Raw genomic sequence first — 20,598 nt, 5'->3', positions numbered from 1 at the left:
TGTCTACCTTGCTCTTACCGGTTCAGTGAATTCAGGGATAGCAACGTGGTAGGTGATGGGGTTGCAGTCGTGGGTATTGTTCACCAAAACACAAGGGAGGAACATGGGGCCCAGGTCATCTCCGTCCAGAACGTCCACAGTCAGAGTGGTGGTAGCCGTCCGACGGTTGGGAGGGTATGGGGCACGGTCCTGGAGGATGAACACGTTTTCAATTTCAACCATAAAACATTAATTAATTAGCTATATCACTTATCCTTTTGAGGACTGCAGGCTTCTGGAGCCAGTCCCAGCTGACACTGAGCACGGGCACAGGGTACAACCTAGACAGGTCACCGCAGGGCTGACACTCAAACAAGCATTCATTCTCACATTTACACCTACAGACAATGTTAAACTCAACAATTAACTTAAACCAGAGAACAGAAAGAACCCGACCAGTCGGAAAGTATACAAACCCAGAAACTTCCCTGAGGCAACAGTGGTAACCACTGCGCCATCGTGCCACCCAACCAACACCCACAGGATTTGTTGCTTTTTGCTACTCACCACTTGAGCTTAAATCAATACAACATGTTAAAACCATAAAAGCTGTTCTTCAGCATGCATTACAGTGATGATTCATATGGAAACAGTCATGCATTCAATTATTTTATGTCCTTCATTTGTTTGGCTGTTGACAAATACAATTTTTTTATTACCTTGATGCAATAACTTAAAACCTGATTATGTCATATAGATAAAACAGACACAATTTAAGAATAGATTGGACTCTTGATATAAATGACCAAACAAATATTAAAATATGATGTTGATAATGTCACACCGCGGTGAGGTTTGTCTCGTCCTGGGTTTTTGTCTTGTGACTTCCTGTTTTATTTTGAAAACTAACTCTCCTCTTGTTTCAGGTTACTTGTCTTTCCTCATGTGTCACCGGTCTGATTGTCTTCCCTGATTTCTGATCTTGTCCACCTGTTCCCCATTCCCCTCGGGCGCTTTATAGTCTGCGTCTCCCTTTGTCCTGTGCCAGAGTGTTATCGTTTCAGCCGAGCACCCCAGCCCCATGCCACAGTCCTCGCCTTGCCCCAAGCCTTGCTTTTCTTGTATTGTTGGTCTGTACTCTTTGCCTCCTTGTGAGTGATTTTTTTTGTTTGTAATTTTCATATCGCAGTTTAGTTCATAGGTGTTTTGTCTTTGCCTCCTTGTGGTTTTTGTTTGTAAGTTTCGTAGCGCAGTTTAGTTCATAGCCGTTTTTCTTTGCCTCCTTGTGAGTGATTTTTTGTATGTAATTTTCATAGCGCAGTTTCGTAGCGCAGTTTTAGTTCATAGCCATTTTTTTTTGCCTCCGTTGGAGTGATTTATGTTAAGTCAATTAGCTTAGTCCTGAGTTTATTTTCCCTCTGTGTTTTGGAGTGTTTTTCGATCTTCAGTAGAATCGCCTTATGTTTAGTTGTGAAAGGAATTTTCTACAGCCTGTTATTTTTGTCACTGTCAGAGGTTTAAGATTATTTGAATAAAACCCTGCCTGAACTGTCTTCTCTGCATCTGAGTCCTCTTTAAAGTCCTGGCCTGACAGTTAACATTTTTTTAAGCATGACATTTAGTGAAATTAGCTGCCTGATTTAGTTTATGTTTTGTAGCACAATAAATTCATACTCGTGGCAGAGATCTAATAAGCTCCCAGATGTAATGATGCAAACATGTCCAACAACAGGCCACTACTCATCTACATTGTAATAAACATTTTCTTCGAATTTTTTTTTTATCTGAAAATACATAACTTTACAGTGGCTATCCTAAAAAAACTTCCTGCTGCGTTAATGTTGCCTCCCAATGTGGTACCCTGAAAAGTGAGCAGCACAGCACTTGCAATTAAACTCTTGACACAAGCAGGGCACTCCTAGCAAAATATCATGTCTTCTTTCTTTCTCTACTCAGATGTCCTCTTCCAAGAGAAAATGAAATCTCCCTGGAGGACCCCTCACCAGGCTAAAGAGCGGAGTCTTTTGCTCCCTCGAGCAGAAAATGGAAAGAACGGGAGATGAGTTGACTGTTAAATGATTACGTGGGCTGCAGTGCTTTAACTCAACCATTTAACATTATAAAGTGTAATATTTGACTTCCATTGTTCAGGTAGGCGAATCACTGATCGGGACATGACTACAATATTGTGACAAAAATTGTATGTTGTTTTGGAAATGAAGTTGTTTCATATTGAGACTCATTATAAGGCTTTGAAACATCCAGTGCTGTCCATATTCTGTAGGGAGGGTGAGCTATAAGATTCCGGACTTAAAGTCAAATTCTTGGCCAGTAGCTTTGCGGTGGCTCTGGGTCAATAGAAATTTGCTTCGTAATGGCTGTGTGTAAGGACAAGAGAATAAGCATATATATGTCTAAATTATAATTCATACTGCTTTAATGGTGTCATTAGGACTACTTGTTTCACCCTATTTTCTCAGTCATGTTGCCCCATGAGAGCGGGAGGGAAAATTCCCTGCCTCAAGTAAAATCCATAATTAAATCAACTTGGTTATAGAAAAGCTTCTCAGACTACAAACAGTTATCTTATAACTTCTCAAACAGCTTCAATCAATTTGAATGAAAAATAGTATATTGTAATGAAACCTTGGGGGATTCAGTTGTCTCAGTCTGAACCGAGAATCAGTTTTAGTTAAATGCAAGTTAACCAGGAACACAAAAGTGTTTGTGTGATGTCCTTAGACGGACTGAATTTAAGAGACTTGTTCGTAATAAGTCAAAGCGAACCTCTCATTTTTGATACAACTGAAATCAAAAAGAGGATTTGCTCATTGACGGCCATCATTTTGAAACAATATGCCCCAGACCTTGCCTTACAACTGCACTATGCATTTTCTGAGGTGTGCTGTTGAAATATAAAATGGGTTGTTACAATTCTGCACACGAATAGAAAGTTGTGAACCTAACTACTGGTACTTAATAAAAAGCATGTTTTCATATATTGGTGGCATGAAGAGTTATTTTCCCTCAAAGTCAATGCAAAAAGTTAGAAATGGTACAAATAAATGTACAAAGCTCACTTACATTTGCTTGGACCAAAACTAGGTAGCGAGTTCTCTCCTCATAGTTCAGCCTCTCTGCCAGAATAATGTGTCCTGACAGGGTGTTTGCGACACTCATTGTTCTGTTAGAAGCCTGAAAGAGAGATAGGGTCAACGTGATAAGACAGAAAGAAAGGTGGACATGAGCAATAAGCCATGATTGTTGAAGAAATTCACAATGGTGAAGAGGGTTTTTATCATGGCATGACTTGTCCATATACCGGGTCATTGGGATTGTAAAGGATGCTGTATTCTATGTGTCCATTGGGCCCATCGTCAATGTCCGTAGCACCGTTATTTCCTGCAAAGCCGGTGAAAATGGTCGTTCCAACTGGGGTGAGCTGGAGGAAAATATGAGAGTGGGAAAAAGTCAACAACTCAAACAGCCCCCTGTGAGTACAACATCTACTTACAGCAGAGAGCCCATGCATATACCTCTCACTTCGCACCATTAGTATACAAAGCGAAAAAAAAAAAAATCAAAATGGGAAAATGTTGCAGTCAGCAGCAGTCTGAAGGCTTACACACACTGCTGACAGAATAACACAAAGCGAGTATGAGAACCCCTGCTGTTCCCCAGAGCCCTCAGCAAAGTCCACAGGACCAGGCAGTGGGCAGTCGTGCTTGTTCACGGGAGAAGTTGACAGCAATGTAGAATGACTCACTATACTGTTGGGGCAGCTGCATATGGCTATGATAACATGCTGTGACAGGAATGTTCGAACACGCATGGGTACACAAACTGTGAACAACTGAGACAAAAGTTGTAGTTGCCTGAAACTCAGAGGGGAATTATTTCAGAATCTGAAAAAGGGTGACTATAAAGTCAGAAGATTCAATGATTTGTATTGATTCACTGCTGGTGATGCAGGTTTGGTTCAGAGGTTGTCTTGACTGGTGCTCGACAGATGTAGCGAAATGATCGCACAGCAGGCAGCAACACAATACCCACATTCTCTCCTGAACTACAAGCTGGCATGAATATTGCATTGTAAGAGTCAAATGGACAAAACTGAGGGGTAAAAAACAAATATTTTGATACTATATCTTGGAGTAAACAGTGTATTAAAAGTGCACTTCTGATGGGCCACAATGTGGCAAAGAATTGAACATCCACATTGAATAGAGTTGTTTTAAAGTTGCAAATGTTTCATAAATCAAACTTATAACACTAATTTGTAGGTAACTGGAACCATCTAGTACTAATAGGTGCAGGCAGTGACATAGTCAAGTTTAAACTGAGTCAACGAGTTAATTTGACTCCTCGGGACCATTATAACAGTCAATTTGCACCAGTTGGCTCAGATGCAATGATAACATGAGCTCCATTTTAATGATCCAAGCACATCGTGTAAAGCATATGGTCTTCATTCAGGGTGTGTCCAAATCCATTTCTGCTAGTTTAATGGCAGAAAAAAAAGGTGGCTGTGCCAGGCGCATGGTTCAAGGGCTGTGCTTAGTCTCTTTATTAGTCATGGATGAGTTTGGGCCTAATATGCAATAAACCAATCTGAGTGCTGTCTCCCATTCCTTTTAACAGACTGGTGCACTTGCACCTTTGTGAATTGCTAATTATAAGGGAGGATTTTCCAGGAGGTCAGAGTGAACATTTTTCTGCTGAGGATCTGGCTCTAACAACAAAGCACAAGTGGGCAAGCAGACCAACCATCTGTCCGTGTAACATAAAGCATTTCACTATCTTGATAATGCACACCTGAATTAATGTTGAAATACTGCTGCACTATATTCAGGCCAGGTTTTTGATGGTCAGCTGAACTAAATCGCTTTCTGCTGTCTCAAGATAGCATTGAACCAACAATCTCTTGACCACACTTCATTTGAAGACCAGCACGCCATTGGCTGGTTAGATTGCGACAAGTGCATTTGCTATTTAGACAATGTGGGTGCTGTACAGGAATATAACAACAGGTGCGGAGTCTTGCGTCATGCGATTTGAAATGTAGGCTTTGGGAATCAAATACAATGTTGCCCTTCCTTATAGATCCAATGTGGGGACACTGACATGAATGGACTATAACCAATACATAGCCTGCCCCAATATTCACCTAGATTCGCTCACTTTTCCACAAATATGTGGAATCAGAATAATTTGAACATTTGATGAAATGTCGTTGCTTCATCATTTTGTTGTTGTGAGTTATAAAACAAGCATAACCAACAACCGTACCTCATTTACTGCAACATAGTAGCGAGGCTGCTGAAAGCGAGGAGTGTTGTCGTTCCTGTCCCGCACAACTATCCGCACCTCGTGAAAGATGACAGTACCAACCAGCTGGTTGATGCACTGGAGCTGCACCACAATGGTGGTGATGTAGTTGGGGGGCTGAGAGGAAAAAAGAAAGACATGTCCCTGGAGTATTACAATGAAAATTGTCTGGTTTCTAATTCCTCTTTTCCAACATATAGCCCTACAGCTGACCTGAGTACAATTAACTGTTGTAGTACATTTCCTTTTGCCGACAGTATCTTAGAGATACAAAAGAGCAGACTTTTACTGATTTCGGATGCTTGCAGTTCACAAGCTACAGCAAATGAAAAAAAACAGCAAAAGAAAGAGGGGAGAGAGGTTTTGACAACAAAGCATTTTCACAGGTTGAACCAAAGGTCAGAACCAATTTACTTAAATTAACTTGCTTCTTGTTGAATAATATCCTGACTATGAATTCATCAAGTCTGAATCGAAAATAAGCAAAACCAACATTGCTATTCGGTCTTCCTGGTAATTATGATGCCTGTATATTACTGCAGTAAACTAATCATTGCTATTGTTGTTTTATTCTAAGCTGCCATCTGCAGCCTGACTTTGCTAATGAACAGTACATTTCATAAATAATTAACATGTGATTAAAGAGCATTGAACCTTGTGCCATGTTCTGTTCGGACTGCAGCAGTTTGTCTCATTGCCATCCATCATCTAGATTTAGAAACAAGGATGACCTTGCCCTACAGTGTAATGCTGCCTGGCTAGCTTCTCCCCCCTCCCCCTCTACTTGAAAACATTTGGCTCTCTCCTGCTCCTCCACTGTTGTCATTTCTCCAGTTAATTGGTCATATTTCTGAGATATTCCCATTAGTAGCTTCATGTCCAGCTCCCTGGCTTTAGTCTGTATAATGTAACCGCACACTTCAAAAACAGCTTCTTTCCCACAGCACTCAGAACACTTAACACCCAGTGCCAAGCCCCTGCAACCCACATCTCACACCTTATACTGGACCATTTACCCTGATCTGTATGCACTGCAGGTTGACGAGATACCTTGGGGACCGGAGTTTGACATATTACATATAGAAGAATGTGTCAGTACTTATTTGTTCACTTACTATATTTAGCATTGGGGTAAAATCATCATGCTGGTTTGACATAAATCCACTCTGTTGCTATTACACATCTTACACTTTCTTTGTAGCTCAAAAGTGGAAAACAGCACATATTCAAATGTATTAGCACTGAGGGGTTTGGACAAAAGTGTTTGTCAAATGAGGAAATGCACATATAAATGCAAATCCTTTTTTTAAATAGGCCAATAAAAAAAGCCAAAATGACAACTACAACAAAAGTTCCACAGCTGAAAAAATATTATTATATAATTCTGTTAGCAAACATTCTATTGTGCTATTATCTAAAGTTCATTAAAGGGACAAATCAAATGCAGTTAAACTAAAACTGATGAATGATTTATATTCTGCCCATCTGACAATTATTTTCTTTACAGCATGGGCTACTATAATAAGTTTTAACATGTTTTGAAACCTCAAAATTGAAGAAAAAAAGGCTAAAAAGACCCTGACCATGATGCAATAAAAGGTCCACAGGATTTATATCTTTCACATGAAAGAGCTACAGTGAAATTCATACATGAGAAGCTACATAGTTATGATGGAAAATACGTGTACTTCAAAACATCAGGGCAGAAGTGTGACTTGCTCAATACAGATCACGATCACAGTCCTGTACTCACGTCTCTGTCCAGAACGCGTCCGGTGCTGTTGAGGTAGAGCCTCTGTCTTGATGGTTCTAGTATCACCCAGTAATCATAGTTGTCCAGCAATGTCAGCGAGATGGTTCTTCCCGGGTCTTGGGCTCGACCGTTTATCTGCATGTTTTCCACCAGAACTGTACCTGTGAAGGTAAAGCAGTCTCTATTTAGTGGATGGTCCGCTTGTCGAAGGAGATTCACAGTCTCGGTTATGTTCTTATGGCAGACAGGGATATAAGTTAGTTAATAAAATCAAGATTGTGTTTATTTATCAGTTAATAAAGACAACAAAAAAAACGAATGACTTTTTTTTTTCTTCAAAATACCTTTTTGCAACCCATTGAAAAGGTTTCTTTGCTAAAATGAAAACTGAATGGCAATGCCACTGGTTGATATAGTTCATACTAGTTTTAAAAAATCAGATAAAATGAAGCCATAAAAACAAAAAAGAATCACAGTTTTGCTGAACGCTGCCTTTTCATTCCAACACTGTCCAGCCTGCAAAGACTTTGGGAATACTGCCTTAGAACCCAGGTTTATATTCCACAGCTTTAATTAGTGGGTGATTAAACTTTGCCACAGCAGTCCTGTGAGACAACCCTCCCAAAGCCTGTTAAATCTGATGATTGCTTGACTCCTAAGTGGCCAAATTAGTGGATTTATGAAATAACTGGTGGTTCACTACAAAAGAGTTAAGATCCAGGAGGAGCAGTGGTGAAGTATTTTAATTGAGATCAGTGATGTAAAACTGAATTTGATAGAGAAAAAAAACTTTTCTTTCAAAAGTATCAGTGAAATTAATCAGAAAGCTGCAAGAATACAAAAAATACTAACCGAAAAACCAATGTGGAAACCACCACAAGAGTCAGAGATTCAACTAGTAATTAAATAAAAAATTGGAAATGCATTTTTGGCTGTCAATAGGCGATGTCTGAAATAACTCCTTGTTTTGTGCAACCTGTCCATGTCCTTAGTTCGCCACAATCCCCAGTAATGTATACGTCAAACCTTTCAGTGCATTCACACAGTAAGAGCAAGGCTAGACAGTGTAACCCTTTCAGACGCACTTGCAGCCCAAGAGTCGTTTTAAAATACTTTACCAATGTCGTACATTGAAAAAAAAAAGAAAAAGTGAAGCTGTGGGTGACTGATTGAGACACTGAGATTGTAAAGAGACAAAGGATTACTAAACTCCAACAATAATAATCCTCAGCTCATCCGCGGAGAAAACATTCAGCTGCAGCTTCTCAAAATGCAGATTAAGGGAGCAAAAAGGGAGCGTTTAATAAAATAACGAAAAAGGACTTACAGTTGTTGTCAGGAAAAGTGAGTCCCAACTCATGAAATCCAAAAACCCAAACTCAGGGACATCCACAGAAAACAACCAGGAACAGAGCAAACAAAGTGCTGAGCTGAGAACCAACCAGAGCGAAGGGAGGCCCGCAGACACAAGAGGGCAGAGATAATTGGACACAGGTGAGACCCATTAGGCACAGGTGCAGACAATCACAGGGAAACACAAGAAAACATAAAGTGCCAAAAATAAGGAACCGTAGAACAGGAAGTGAATGCAAAATAAAAACAGGAAATACCAAACTCCAGATGACCAAAACGCAAGGGATCACAAGAAAGCAAATTAAAATGAACAGAGACAGACACAAGGAAGGGCAATCGAAGTCCACAGGACTTCCTGGTCCTAGCGGACCATGACAATATCGCCCCCCTTTGCATTCAACATATTTGATTAACACCATGCCTAAATGCTGGATCTTTAAAGTACTTTAAAGTTTTCTCCAAAAAGTGAGTTTAGTTTGAGCTGGCAGACATGGCCGCATACAGATAATGAACTAAAGTTGAGAGACTTATAAGCACTCGACATACCTCACCAATCTACAAGCTGTAAAACCTAAGAGGGTGGGGGTATTTTAATGGGCTTTTTTAATTACTTCCCATAACATCTTGTATTCTTTCCTTTCATGAAGCTGGTTTTTACATTTTTTGCAGTCACTCAGCCTCTTCTCAAAAATGACCCCCGATGGCGGTGGGAAAGAAACGTTAAAAATATAACAACCACCCCTGCAGTTTTTTGCTACTATGAATGCATAGCAGCAAGTCAGTTTGTGTGTGTGTGTGTGTGTTGTCATCACATGGGTCTATAATTATCTGTCTCACATAGGCTTAAACTCCATCTGAAAAATGGATCTTCTAAGAATTTAATTTAAAAGTCAGAAGACACCCCCCCCCCCCCCCCCCCCCCGTTGCTGGTTCATTAATCTAAAACACAGCTTCCCATAAATATATCTGCCTCAGTAACTTGAGTGGTGAGCTACATCTTTTTGAAACTCTCGGGTTGTAAATTACACCGCTGATAATATTACAAGGGAGGGCTCGGAGAGTCTCCTTTCTTTCTCAAGCTAATTGAACTTCAGCTTTTCTGTAGTGACAGCCAATACTCCCTCTGTTCTGGGCACTTCCTCTTTCGATCCCAGTCTAACGGCAAAGTTGTTGTCCTCATCAGTCAAGAGGATGCCAGAGTCTGTCAGACCTATATAAACAAGTGCTACCCAGAGTTCCACCGTCCTGTATGTGCACTCCTTTTCTGAATAAATGAAACCACTCTCTCTTTAGTAGCCTGCAATTCAGTCAGGGTCATCTCTGGTCAGATCTGTGATCTGGGCTTCACTAGTCCCACAGAGACAACACAGAGGGCTCACTTTTATCCCAAATATCAATGATGTTGGCATGAGTGGATTATGGCAACAGATAAGTGCTGAGGCCTGTTTCTGAAAGGGTTCCAGGTTGAGTTGGGGGGGGGGGGGGGGGGGGGGGGGGGGGGTTGGTTGGTTTATTGGGTATTACTGGGAGTCCTGTTTGACATATACTGTGCTTAGTCCATGATCTTATCCATTACTGGTTCAGGGCGCCAAAGCACGGTGAATAAGATAAGTCTTTTTTTTCTTCTTTTTTTCTGATGAGAGGACAAAGAAATGGAAGAACATTGTTGAAGGATAGGAGCAATAAATGAATGTCAATGTGAGACATACTTTTACAGTTTTTCTACATTTTTGTGCAGCAATATTGATACATTATTGCTTAGCAGAATAGGCGAGCACTGGATGGGCATTACAGCGTCACAGCGCTTTAGTCTTAAAGTCCTTACTCTCTGGCAAAGTTTAAGTGTAAACCTGAGGGGCTATATACTGAAGGTCATTTCAGAATATCTCTGCAGGGACCACAGTTTTTAATTCCATGTGATCAAAATGCCGTTTAAGCATCTAATTTAAATGTATAATATATATGTCCAACTTAATGTGGATAACACATGAAGCACAAATATGCTCCGGCCACAGCTGTCTCTAGGACATTCATTACTGCGGCTGTGCCAAAACATTTTGGGTTCCTCAAAACTGGCCAAGAAAACCAACGCCTCTGATTTATGACCTGCACCATCCATCCATCCATCCATCCATCGTCTACCGCTTTATCCATTTAAGGGTAACGGGGGGGCTGGAGCCAATCCCAGCTGACATTGGGCGAGAGGCGGGGTTCACCCTGGACAGGTTGCCAGCCTATTGCAGGGCCACATACAGAGACAAACAACCCTTCACTCTCACATTCACACCTACGGTCAATTTAGAGTCTTCAATTTACCATTTACCTCATTCTGTATGTCTTTGGACAGGGGGAGGAAGCCGGAGAACCCGGAGAGAACCCACGCATACACGGGGAGAACAAACTCCACACAGCCCTGGTTGGTTTGAACCGGGATTCAAACCCAGAACCTTCTTGCTGTGAGGTGAAAGTGCTAAACACTACACCACCGTGCAGCCCCTGACCTGCACCCTTCCTCCAAATTTGAACAATTTCAGTATTAGTAAACTGACAATCAGTTGTCTAAAACAGTTTTCTTTAACTGAGGAAAACAAATTCACAGAGTTTCTTCCTGGCACTTAAACAAGAGCATATTACCACTATCCTGGCATTACATCACTGGTTACTGAGGAATCATTTTGGAAATTACTTTAATATCTTACTGATTACTTTTAAAACACAGTGGGGCCTCCATTTGTGCCAGCGAGCTGGTGGCCTTTTGTGGATGTTTTCAAAAATACCCAAGGAGACCATGCTTTGGAATTTAGGCAGCTTCTCTGGAATGAGATAACTGAAGAGATTATGGCACAGTTTCTATGACAGTTTCTTTGGACAACCTTAAATAAAGCTATTTGCTCACAGCATTTTGAGGTGAGCGCATGGTGATCAAGGCCACTGGAATTAGGGGTGCTGAGGGGGTTGTAGATTAAAATGCAACATCCATTATGATGTATCATTGTATAGACTCTTTCAGCACCCTCAACTGTGACTGACTTCTGGCATCCCTATTGATGAGAACAGCTAAGATAGTCTTCATGTTTGCTGTACATGTTACTGAAGAGGATGATGGATAAAAAGTGTTGTATATTACTGTCTGACTGACTAATCTATAATATAAAGTATAATACTTGGATTACATAAAGCATGCCAAGGCCCAACAGTCCCCTTAAATTCCAAAAAATGTGGAGACCACACATTACTCAATAATGTAAAACTTCCAAAATAACAACGCAACCAAAGTTCATCCAAATCAAATGACAGAGAGAGGACAAAGAGACAGACGGCTCAGGAACATATATATGGTTGGCAGGCACTCAACCTAGGTGCAGCCAATTCCCCTGATTGGCCACTCGTCTGATTGACAACCCAGCAGGAAATGGGCCTTTGGGGCCATCACACACAACAGCCTTTATGATGCTCCTCAGGTTTTGCTTGGTACGCTTGGGTTCAACCTCAACATGATAATGCTGACCAATCTTCATCAGCTGTTCCTTGTTACATTGCTCCAGTAACTCAACCGAGGGAGAATCAATGAAGTATTCGACAATGTTGGCTATAACCACAAACCAAATCTATCAACCTATATAATCAAATTGAGGTAAATTTCACCTAACTATATGTATTAGTCAACAAGTGGCCAAAGAAAAACAACTGGAGTCCCCCCCATCCTAACTAACTAGAAACAATTGAACTAACTGACTAAACTCAACCCTAGTCTTCGTACAGATACTTGTGGCAGGTATTTATCCACTGTAGCCCAGCAGCACTAAATTTACGGTTAAAGATGAAAATTCAGGGGATCACCAAAGTGATTAAACATAATCCTTAGGGGAACATGATCAAGTATCAAATTCCACACAACTCAACACTCACAAATGTAAATTTCATGGTGCAGGTAGATAAAAAGTCATGGGGTCACCAAAGTCAATATGATACGATACAAAAAGACAACATGTCATGGCAAGCAATGTAATAACTGTTTGAAATGTTCAGTTTGGACCAAAGTAGTAAACTGAACAACTGATAGAAGACTAACCTTGCTATATAGAGCAACATCACTACCACGGCTTTACATGCATATTCAAAAATAACAAGTAGTAAAAAAAAAAGAAAAAAGAATAGCCTTACATCCTTCTTTGTGTACATATGCAAGCAGGTACACACAAAGCAAACACCACCGTATATTGAGGGTAGAAATCTGCTATACTCCACCACATAATCCTGATTTTAACAGATAACCTGTCTCACTCCGTGTTCTGTATGTTATGGAAGCAAATAAGAGACATAAGTCTTGGAACTTTAACAGCCACTGAGTACTTAATATTTAAATATTTTATTTTGAAAAACATGTATCTGAATTTATTTGTTCGGAATTCACCTCTTTGAAATGATTTTACAACAGTATTCAGATACAAAAAAATTCAGATCTCAAATTTCAAGTTACAATTTTTCAATTGCTCAAATTCAGATTGAAAAATTCAAGTTAAAAATTCACACTCAAATTTGATTGCTCACGTTTGGTTGATGCTCTAAAACCTACATTTATTCTGAAGATAACCAAATGACCTGCATCAAGTGGGTACAGCGGTGTACTTACCTAGATAATATGAGATGGATATGATGCAGCCACTCCATTCAGGGCAATGCAAGTTTCAAAAAGAATATTGAGGAAAAAAAACAACTTCCTCTCAGTCTTTGAAAGTTTTTTATAGCCATTGAACAACCTGGAAACTTCTAATATGGTAATCAAACAAGGGTGATCTTAAAAAAACATACATACAAAGCACACAAAAGCATGCCTATCCAGCACCGGGATTTTTAATGGCCACCTACATCCTCTAAAAATGTTGTAGAATCTTAAGTATAATTAAAGCAACATCTTACAGATCCTCTGCGGGATCCGGGCTGATTTGCAAATGATAAACATGCTCAAAAGGCTGGAAAAAGGAACCTCTTGGGCTGGTTGGCTGTCAATTATGGCTACTGCTACCTGCTCCCACAGATTTGTGGCCACACTTCTCTCTGGTGATGTATTGCGCCTGCTGTTAATGCTGGTTGGTTTTAATGAAACTGGTATTTTCACCCTCCAAAGGGTTTTTGGCATCACTTTCCAGAAATGAAGAGCACATCTCCTCATTTCTCACTGATTATGAAAGCATATAATACCAATTCAAGTATTGTACTGAGTGTTTGAACTGTATGTGCCAGTATAGGTATTATACTGTAGCTATCATAAAAAAAAATATATCAACTGATGGAGCTGAAGAATGATGATGAATAACCATTCTAAACTCCTATAATTTTGCTCATTCAAACATAATTCAAACCTGGAATCAGCTGTCATGATGATCAAAAGAGATCTAGATGTAACAGATGTCTGTAATATAATTTAAACTAACGCACTAATAAATGTGATGGATCATTATATGAGTCCCACCCACATGTGCCATAGTTAAGAGGATGCCATTATATCACAATAAAGGGTCTAATGGGTACTTATATTAATTGATCTATTCTGTTTTACTCCCATCACCGTAAATGCCTGTATGTTAAAACTGACAGGCTCTGTAGGATGGAGATATGGTATCTATGGTACGTATCAAGTGATTTTCACAAGGCCGCTTCGCTGCAGGAGACTGTGTTGGGAAAGAAAGGACGATCAACACAAAGATAACTGATGATGCTGAACTGTGCATTAATCCCTCAGCACTGATTCCAAAAAGAGAGGATGTATGAATAAGTTGTTGTTGTCGATGCTTCATCTGCTGGGGAAAAATAAAAAGCATAGCCTATCGTCATTCATTATTTCTCTTCCAAGAATTGAGCTGGACTGAGGGAGGCTGTTGTTCAGAAAAGAGAAATGTCCTTAAGTAACCTCTGATTATTTAGTCCAAACTACGGTATATATACCAATATATATATTTTACATGTTTTTTTGGTTCCTTAGAAATCAACACATGACACTGGCTCAGGTCACTGACATCACTTGTTGTTTGTACATTACACGTGTTATCCAGGGTAACTTGCATCGAGTATGCCAGGCAGCCCAAGGCCTTCACCAGCTCCTCCATATCCCTTTAAAAAGGTTGAAACCAAGACAAAAAATGTTGCCAGGATACAAAGGGCATTCATGTCATTGTGTAGCATTTTAAGTCTTAGTTCTACTGAAGACAGAACCGACGGCCTGAATCTTAAATATTATCAATGCTTAAATACCAGATCGTTTTTTTGTGGTTTATTCTGATAATTTGTCTGTTGCATGTGCTCATGCTGTACGTAAAGATGTGTATTTAAATTGGGCATGTGCTTTTTTTTCTTTTCATTCTGCTATGTTGATTCAACTTCAATTACATGAATACACTGTGGCACATAAATAGCATGGCGTGTATTCAATGCCTCAGCTAAAGGAGGTACTCAAATGCTTTGAATAACATTCTGGCTGTTCAGAAGTAGCTGATTCACATGGCTGTTTATAGCCATTCACATGTGCTACTTTATATCAAGAGCAAAGGTAAGTAACTATAAATTTCAAGTTATCGTAATGTGAAACTGGACAAGGCCCAAGTCATATTCTTCACCGGTGTGCAGGCTGCAGAAGGGCACTGTGCGAAAATCTGAAAATGGAAGCATTGTAATATACACTGAATAAGCCACCGCTGCATGACACTGGTGTATTTCACGGGCCAAGTTGAGACTGAACCTTGCCACATGAAGTCCCTCCAAAGCTTACCATTCAGGAACCAAGCTTTTCATCAGGGAAGACATCCTGATTTACAGCCCAGAGCTTCTTGATTGATACTGAATTGGAGACCAAATTTGTGCATTCCTAGAATGTCAGTTTGAAATATGTCCTTGGTATTGGAACTGACTCCTTTGCAATAATTTGTAAGTTATTCTCATTGCAAATGTACACTGCCTTGACATAAGGGATTGGGCAAACTAATCCCCCTTGTTTCTGACTTTGCAAGCGAGTGATAAATATTCACAAATACAAACAGACTTGTCAAGAGGGCATAGGAATAACATTAGTTTTTTTTCCGTTTTTTGTTTTGACAGGAAGCCCAGGCGGTGTTTCTTGAGCTTGTTAAATGATGTACAAACCCCAATTCCAGTGAAGTTGGGACGTTGTGTAAAACGTAAATAAAAACAGAATACAATGATTTGCAAATCCTTTTCAACCTATATTCAATTGAATACACTACAAAGACAAGATATTTAATGTTCAAACTGCTAAACTTTATTGGGTTTTTTTTGCAAATATTAACTCATTTTGAATTTGATGCCAGCAACACGTTCCAAAAAAGTAACACGTGCAGAATTAGGGCTTGGCATTGTCTTGCTGAAATAAGCAGGGACGTCCCTGAGAAAGACGTTGCTTGGATGGCAGCATATGTTGCTCCAAAACCTCTATGTACCTTTCAGCATTAATGGGGCCTTCACAGATCCATGATTATATGATTTTTCCAAAAACAATGTGAAATCTGGACTCGTCAGACCACAGCACACTTTTCAACTTTGCATCAGTCTATCTCAGATGAGCTTAAGTAGAGTTTTAACTTGCACTTGTAGATGTAGCGACGAACTGTGTTAACTGACAATGGTTTTCCGAAGTGTTCCTGAGACCACGTGGTAATATCCTTTACAGAATGGTGTCGGTTTTTAATGCCGGGCCGCCTGAGGGGTCGATGGTTACGAGCATTCAATGTTGGTTTTCGGCCTTGCCGCTTACGTGCAGAGATTTCTCCAGATTCTCTGAATCTTTTGATGATATTATGGACTGTAGATGATGAAATCCCCAAATTTCTTGCAATTGTACATTGAGAAACATTGTTCTTAAACTGTTGGACTATTTGCTCATGCAGTTGTTCACAAAGTGATGAACCTCGCTTCATCCTTACTTGTGAACGACTGAGCCTTTCGGGGATGCTCCTTTTATATCCAATCATGACACTCACCTGTTTCCAATGTGGTGTTTTTTGAGCATTCCTCAACTTTCCCAGTCTTTTGTTGCCCCTGTCCCAGCTTTTTTGGAACGTTGTTGGAGGCATCAAATTCAAAATGAGTGAATATTTGCAAAAAAACTATTAAAAGTTTATCATTTTGAACATTAAATATCTTGTCTCTGTAATGTATTCAATTGAATATAGGTTGAAAAGGATTTGCAAATCATCGTATTTACGTTTCACACAACATCCCAACTTCATTGGAATTGGGGTTTGCATATCAATGATTTTGAAATAAATGTTCCTTGTGAAATTTAAATCAATTTATAATTTTAAAGAAATTGTTAAATAGTTTTTTGGAAAAATATATCACTGTATAAGACAAATGCACTACCAAAAAATAGTCTGTTAGCATCGTACCAAGTTATCCCATGTGGACAAAAATAGCGACAGTGACACATTTTACAAAAAGCATGAGGTATACTATACAATAACCGCACAAAAGTAATAAAGGGGATTGCTTCTTCGCGTGGAAACTGTGGTGTCTGAATACCTAGCAGTCGCTTCATTGCTCAAAGTCCCAATACAGCCTCCGCTACTCAGACTCGAGGCTCTTAACAATGTAAGCTCATTAAAACAACATCCACAACTAATAAATGTGTTCTCGTCAATAGTATACATTGATAAACCTTGTGTGGCTGTGAAACAAGGTTACCTTAATTGGGGTAAGACATGAAGAGAAACCTGGTACACACTGCTTGAATCCAGATTTCTTTTTGCCAGTAGCTTTGTTCTCCTATTCTAAAGAGCATGCTCTCCCATTGTGGCATGTATCCAAAAATCCCTTCGAGCTGAGGTGTCATTTACAATATAACAAATATACTTAGAGTATTACAGTCTTCTTACAAGCTACATGGCAGGGAGAACCTTCAGAAAGAATTATTATTACTCACCAGAACACTTTTTTTTTATACTAACCAGGTTATTGCATGTTAAGTCCAATTTACTGCTCTAAGCGGATTTCTCCCCAAAAAATGTCTGCGAGTAAACAGTCAGACGTTGAGAAAAAATGCCCACCTACAAAGAAAAGGCATCACTGTATCCACCCGCCTAAATGTCAGACTGACTGTTGGTGGATATTTCATCCGGCGCCGCTTCATTTGTAATAAACCATGGAATTGTATGACTACTCTCCATGCCCAGCTAAGCAGAGAGAGATCAAAAAAGAGTGAAGAAAATAGTGAGAAAAAAACTGAGTGGCTCAGCCTTGGCTCACCGCCATGGTCTTGTGGATAGAAAACAAGGCACTTTACACAATTACCACAACATTAAAACGGGTAACTGGCTTTAATGTTGTAGCTGAAAGCTGTACCTACTGCAGGTCCAGCACCAGTAGGGGTCTAAAGGAGGCCAAGCCCCCTCAGTAGTTTTTTTGTGGATTCCTCTGTTCAAGATTCCTGTATATCCATAGAAAAATACCAAAAGGAACAAAACTTTTGGCCAAGACACATGTGACTGTTGCTTGGCCGTTGTTTCAGAACCATGGACAGCTCTCTTTGTTGGGTGTAGAGTGTGTGCGCTGTTTGCATAGTTGTTGTGCTAGGGCTGCACTGGTCGTACTACGGAGACGGGGTGAAAACACACACAGACAGACAGAAAGAGAGACAAAGCATGTCACTCAGTTTTGATTCTGAAACTTGCTTTCCGTGGTCGTAAGTAAAACTTTCGGCCTTAACTTCCTTAAAATTGTCCATCAGTGGCAAACAGCAAAGCCAAGTCTTACAATTCGCATGGTCAAATAAATTATTTGGATTTTATGAAAGAGATCGCACCCTGAGATCTTGCCTGTTTACATTTATCTTGCGATGTACTGCCCTCTTGTGGCAGCATTAGGACAATGTCTATGGAAGCTAGGTTGACTCGCCGCCGTTGCGCTCGTCATTTTCTCGGGCGTGACCGCGTCCCGTTGACAAAGGCTGGCGGCCTGTGAAGCAGCGAGGGAGGCAGGATTGTGTGGACGTGTATGCACGTGGCATTGTGGATAATCCCAGGAGCTTCGATTGGTGACGAGCTGTAGCTGGCTATAGATGAGTGCGCATGTGAAGTTGCTCCCGACTGAGCTTCCACCATCCTGAGATCAGCTATCAAGCAACATGTAAACGGGCAAATTACACTGGGATTAATGTGTGAGTGCTTATTCGTCTCATTTTGTTTGCTCTGTAAACATCACTTGCTCCTTTACAAAGAACCAGTTGTCTGGGAGAAAGTTCGAGACTGCTTACAGAGGCAGGGGAATGCAGGAGCCAGGAGTGTGTCATTGTCAATTAATTGGTCAATATTTGAATTCACCACAAGGCTTCTTTTTTTTTTCTTCAACACCACACATTTGATAAGTTTGCTGTCAGTTCAAAGGAATAATCCGAACACTTCTTCAGCCAGGAAGAGATAAGTGCAGAGAGGTGAGGATGTCCAGGCAGAGTGCAGCAAGATGCAGGGGACTTTCAGCACAGAAAAAGGCAGACGGCACTAAATGAGACATGACGGGCCGTGCATTTATGAGATATATGCCACAACTTCTGTCCTGAAAAAGTATGCATTATTCTTGTCTAACGTTGCAACAGTTAATAAATTCATCGATTAGTAATCGACTACTAAATTATTTGTCAACTATTTTGATTATCGGTTAATAGGTTTAAGTAGTTTTGATGAAAAATAATTGATTCAGCTTATTTCAGCTGTTGAATATGTTCTGGTTTCTTTGCTCCTCTGTGACAGTGAACTAAATATCTTTGGTGCGTGGACAAAAAGAAAACATGTCATGGTTTGGAAAACACGATTGACATTCTTTTCACCATCTTACGACATTTTATGCACCAAACAACGGATTGATTAATCGATTAAAATAATCAACAGATTAATCAATAATGAAAATAATGGTTAGACGCAGCCCTAGCCTTGTACATTTACTCACTGGCGCAATAACCGCTGAAGTTCTGGTATGTGTGTGTGTGTGGGTGATGCGGCTGGTTCTTCAGCTCTGCTGGCGTCTCTACAAAAGTCGCCGTTCACCACTGACACGTTGCATTCTGCTGGGCCGATTTGTATTGCTCGAAAATGAGATCTGCACATGAAATATGAATGACCAATCATTTTAGTGTCTGTTCATCCTAATGCGAAGATTAAACTAATCCATGATCCCATTACAACGTGCCGGAAATTAACTGATGAATGCTCCCTATTGTATTGACAGAGGAGAGAGGATCATAAATAAATCCAACGAGACAGACACCTTTCAGATGTTTTTTTTTCTCAGAAATGTGATGGAAATATTTCCCAAATGTGTTGTATAGAAGGCTTACGCCTTAGGAACAGGTTTGACTAAGGTTGAAAAAGAAAAATGCTGGCAAGCACACACATGCACGCATGCACACACACACACACACTATAAACAGTGGGGCTTTGGGGGTTTAATAAAGGTCTTGAATGTTTATAGTATATATGTTTCCGTACAATTGAAAAGATTCTTCTTTCTACCTTTATCATACTGGAGGCAACACACACCAATAAGTTGGACGGGTTGTGGTATAATACACAATATATAATCAATATTTCATAAGGAGGGGCCATGACGGAGCACAAACCCTGGGCCTTTCTGTTGACAGCAGCTGTGACTCCGAAGACCCAAGGAGGGTTTCATTAACCTGAATGTCAGGGCAGGGACAGCACGAGCCAGTCAATGCCAGGATCATTTAAACTGCCCCAAGCATTTTGTGGTGTCCACAGACTTGGCAGCAAACTTGGCAGCTCCAGGATCTCTCCACTGATGACTATAGCGTTGGCACTGCGGCTTTGTGAGAGAAAAAACAAAACAAAATCTCTTCGAATATCAAGTGAGTTAGAGAATGAAAGGAAGATTTGCTACATAAAAAAACACCTCACTCATTACATCATGTGTGAACAACTGTCACCGTTTTGTGTACTCGCGGAGCACATTTTTACTGCATTGCCGCACACCAAGAAGCCAACGAGGACCATTAATGTTTTCCCCCATGCACTCGTCTGTGCCACATACAGTGTGGAAGACAAGCGACTGTCATTCTGCTCTACAGTCTCAGCACGCACGTAGAGGAGGATGCTGCCATGAAAGAACACTGCGATCCCCTGAGAGAGATGTGAATTAAAGAAACACATATCCTATTATGACAC

General features: G+C 40.2%; 1 protein-coding gene across 2 annotated transcripts in view; it reads right to left on the bottom strand.

The window, feature by feature from the left end:
• pcdh15a (protocadherin-related 15a) overlaps positions 1–20,598 on the bottom strand; it is a 194,123-nt gene that overhangs the window by 88,605 nt on the left and 84,920 nt on the right. For both annotated transcript variants that reach the window (XM_047335297.1, XM_047335296.1), the window contains 5 exons: positions 7,061–7,221; positions 5,269–5,424; positions 3,302–3,421; positions 3,064–3,174; positions 19–189 (listed from right to left, as the gene is read on the bottom strand). In XM_047335297.1, the coding sequence (XP_047191253.1) occupies positions 19–189; positions 3,064–3,174; positions 3,302–3,421; positions 5,269–5,424; positions 7,061–7,221 (719 nt within the window). The remainder of the gene's footprint in view (positions 1–18; positions 190–3,063; positions 3,175–3,301; positions 3,422–5,268; positions 5,425–7,060; positions 7,222–20,598) is intronic.

This window comes from Scophthalmus maximus, chromosome 10, assembly GCF_022379125.1.
Source record: "Scophthalmus maximus strain ysfricsl-2021 chromosome 10, ASM2237912v1, whole genome shotgun sequence".
Taxonomy (NCBI): domain Eukaryota; kingdom Metazoa; phylum Chordata; class Actinopteri; order Pleuronectiformes; family Scophthalmidae; genus Scophthalmus; species Scophthalmus maximus.
The sequence above is the reverse complement of the archived record's forward strand: the minus strand, read 5'-3'. Positions and strand labels throughout refer to the sequence as shown.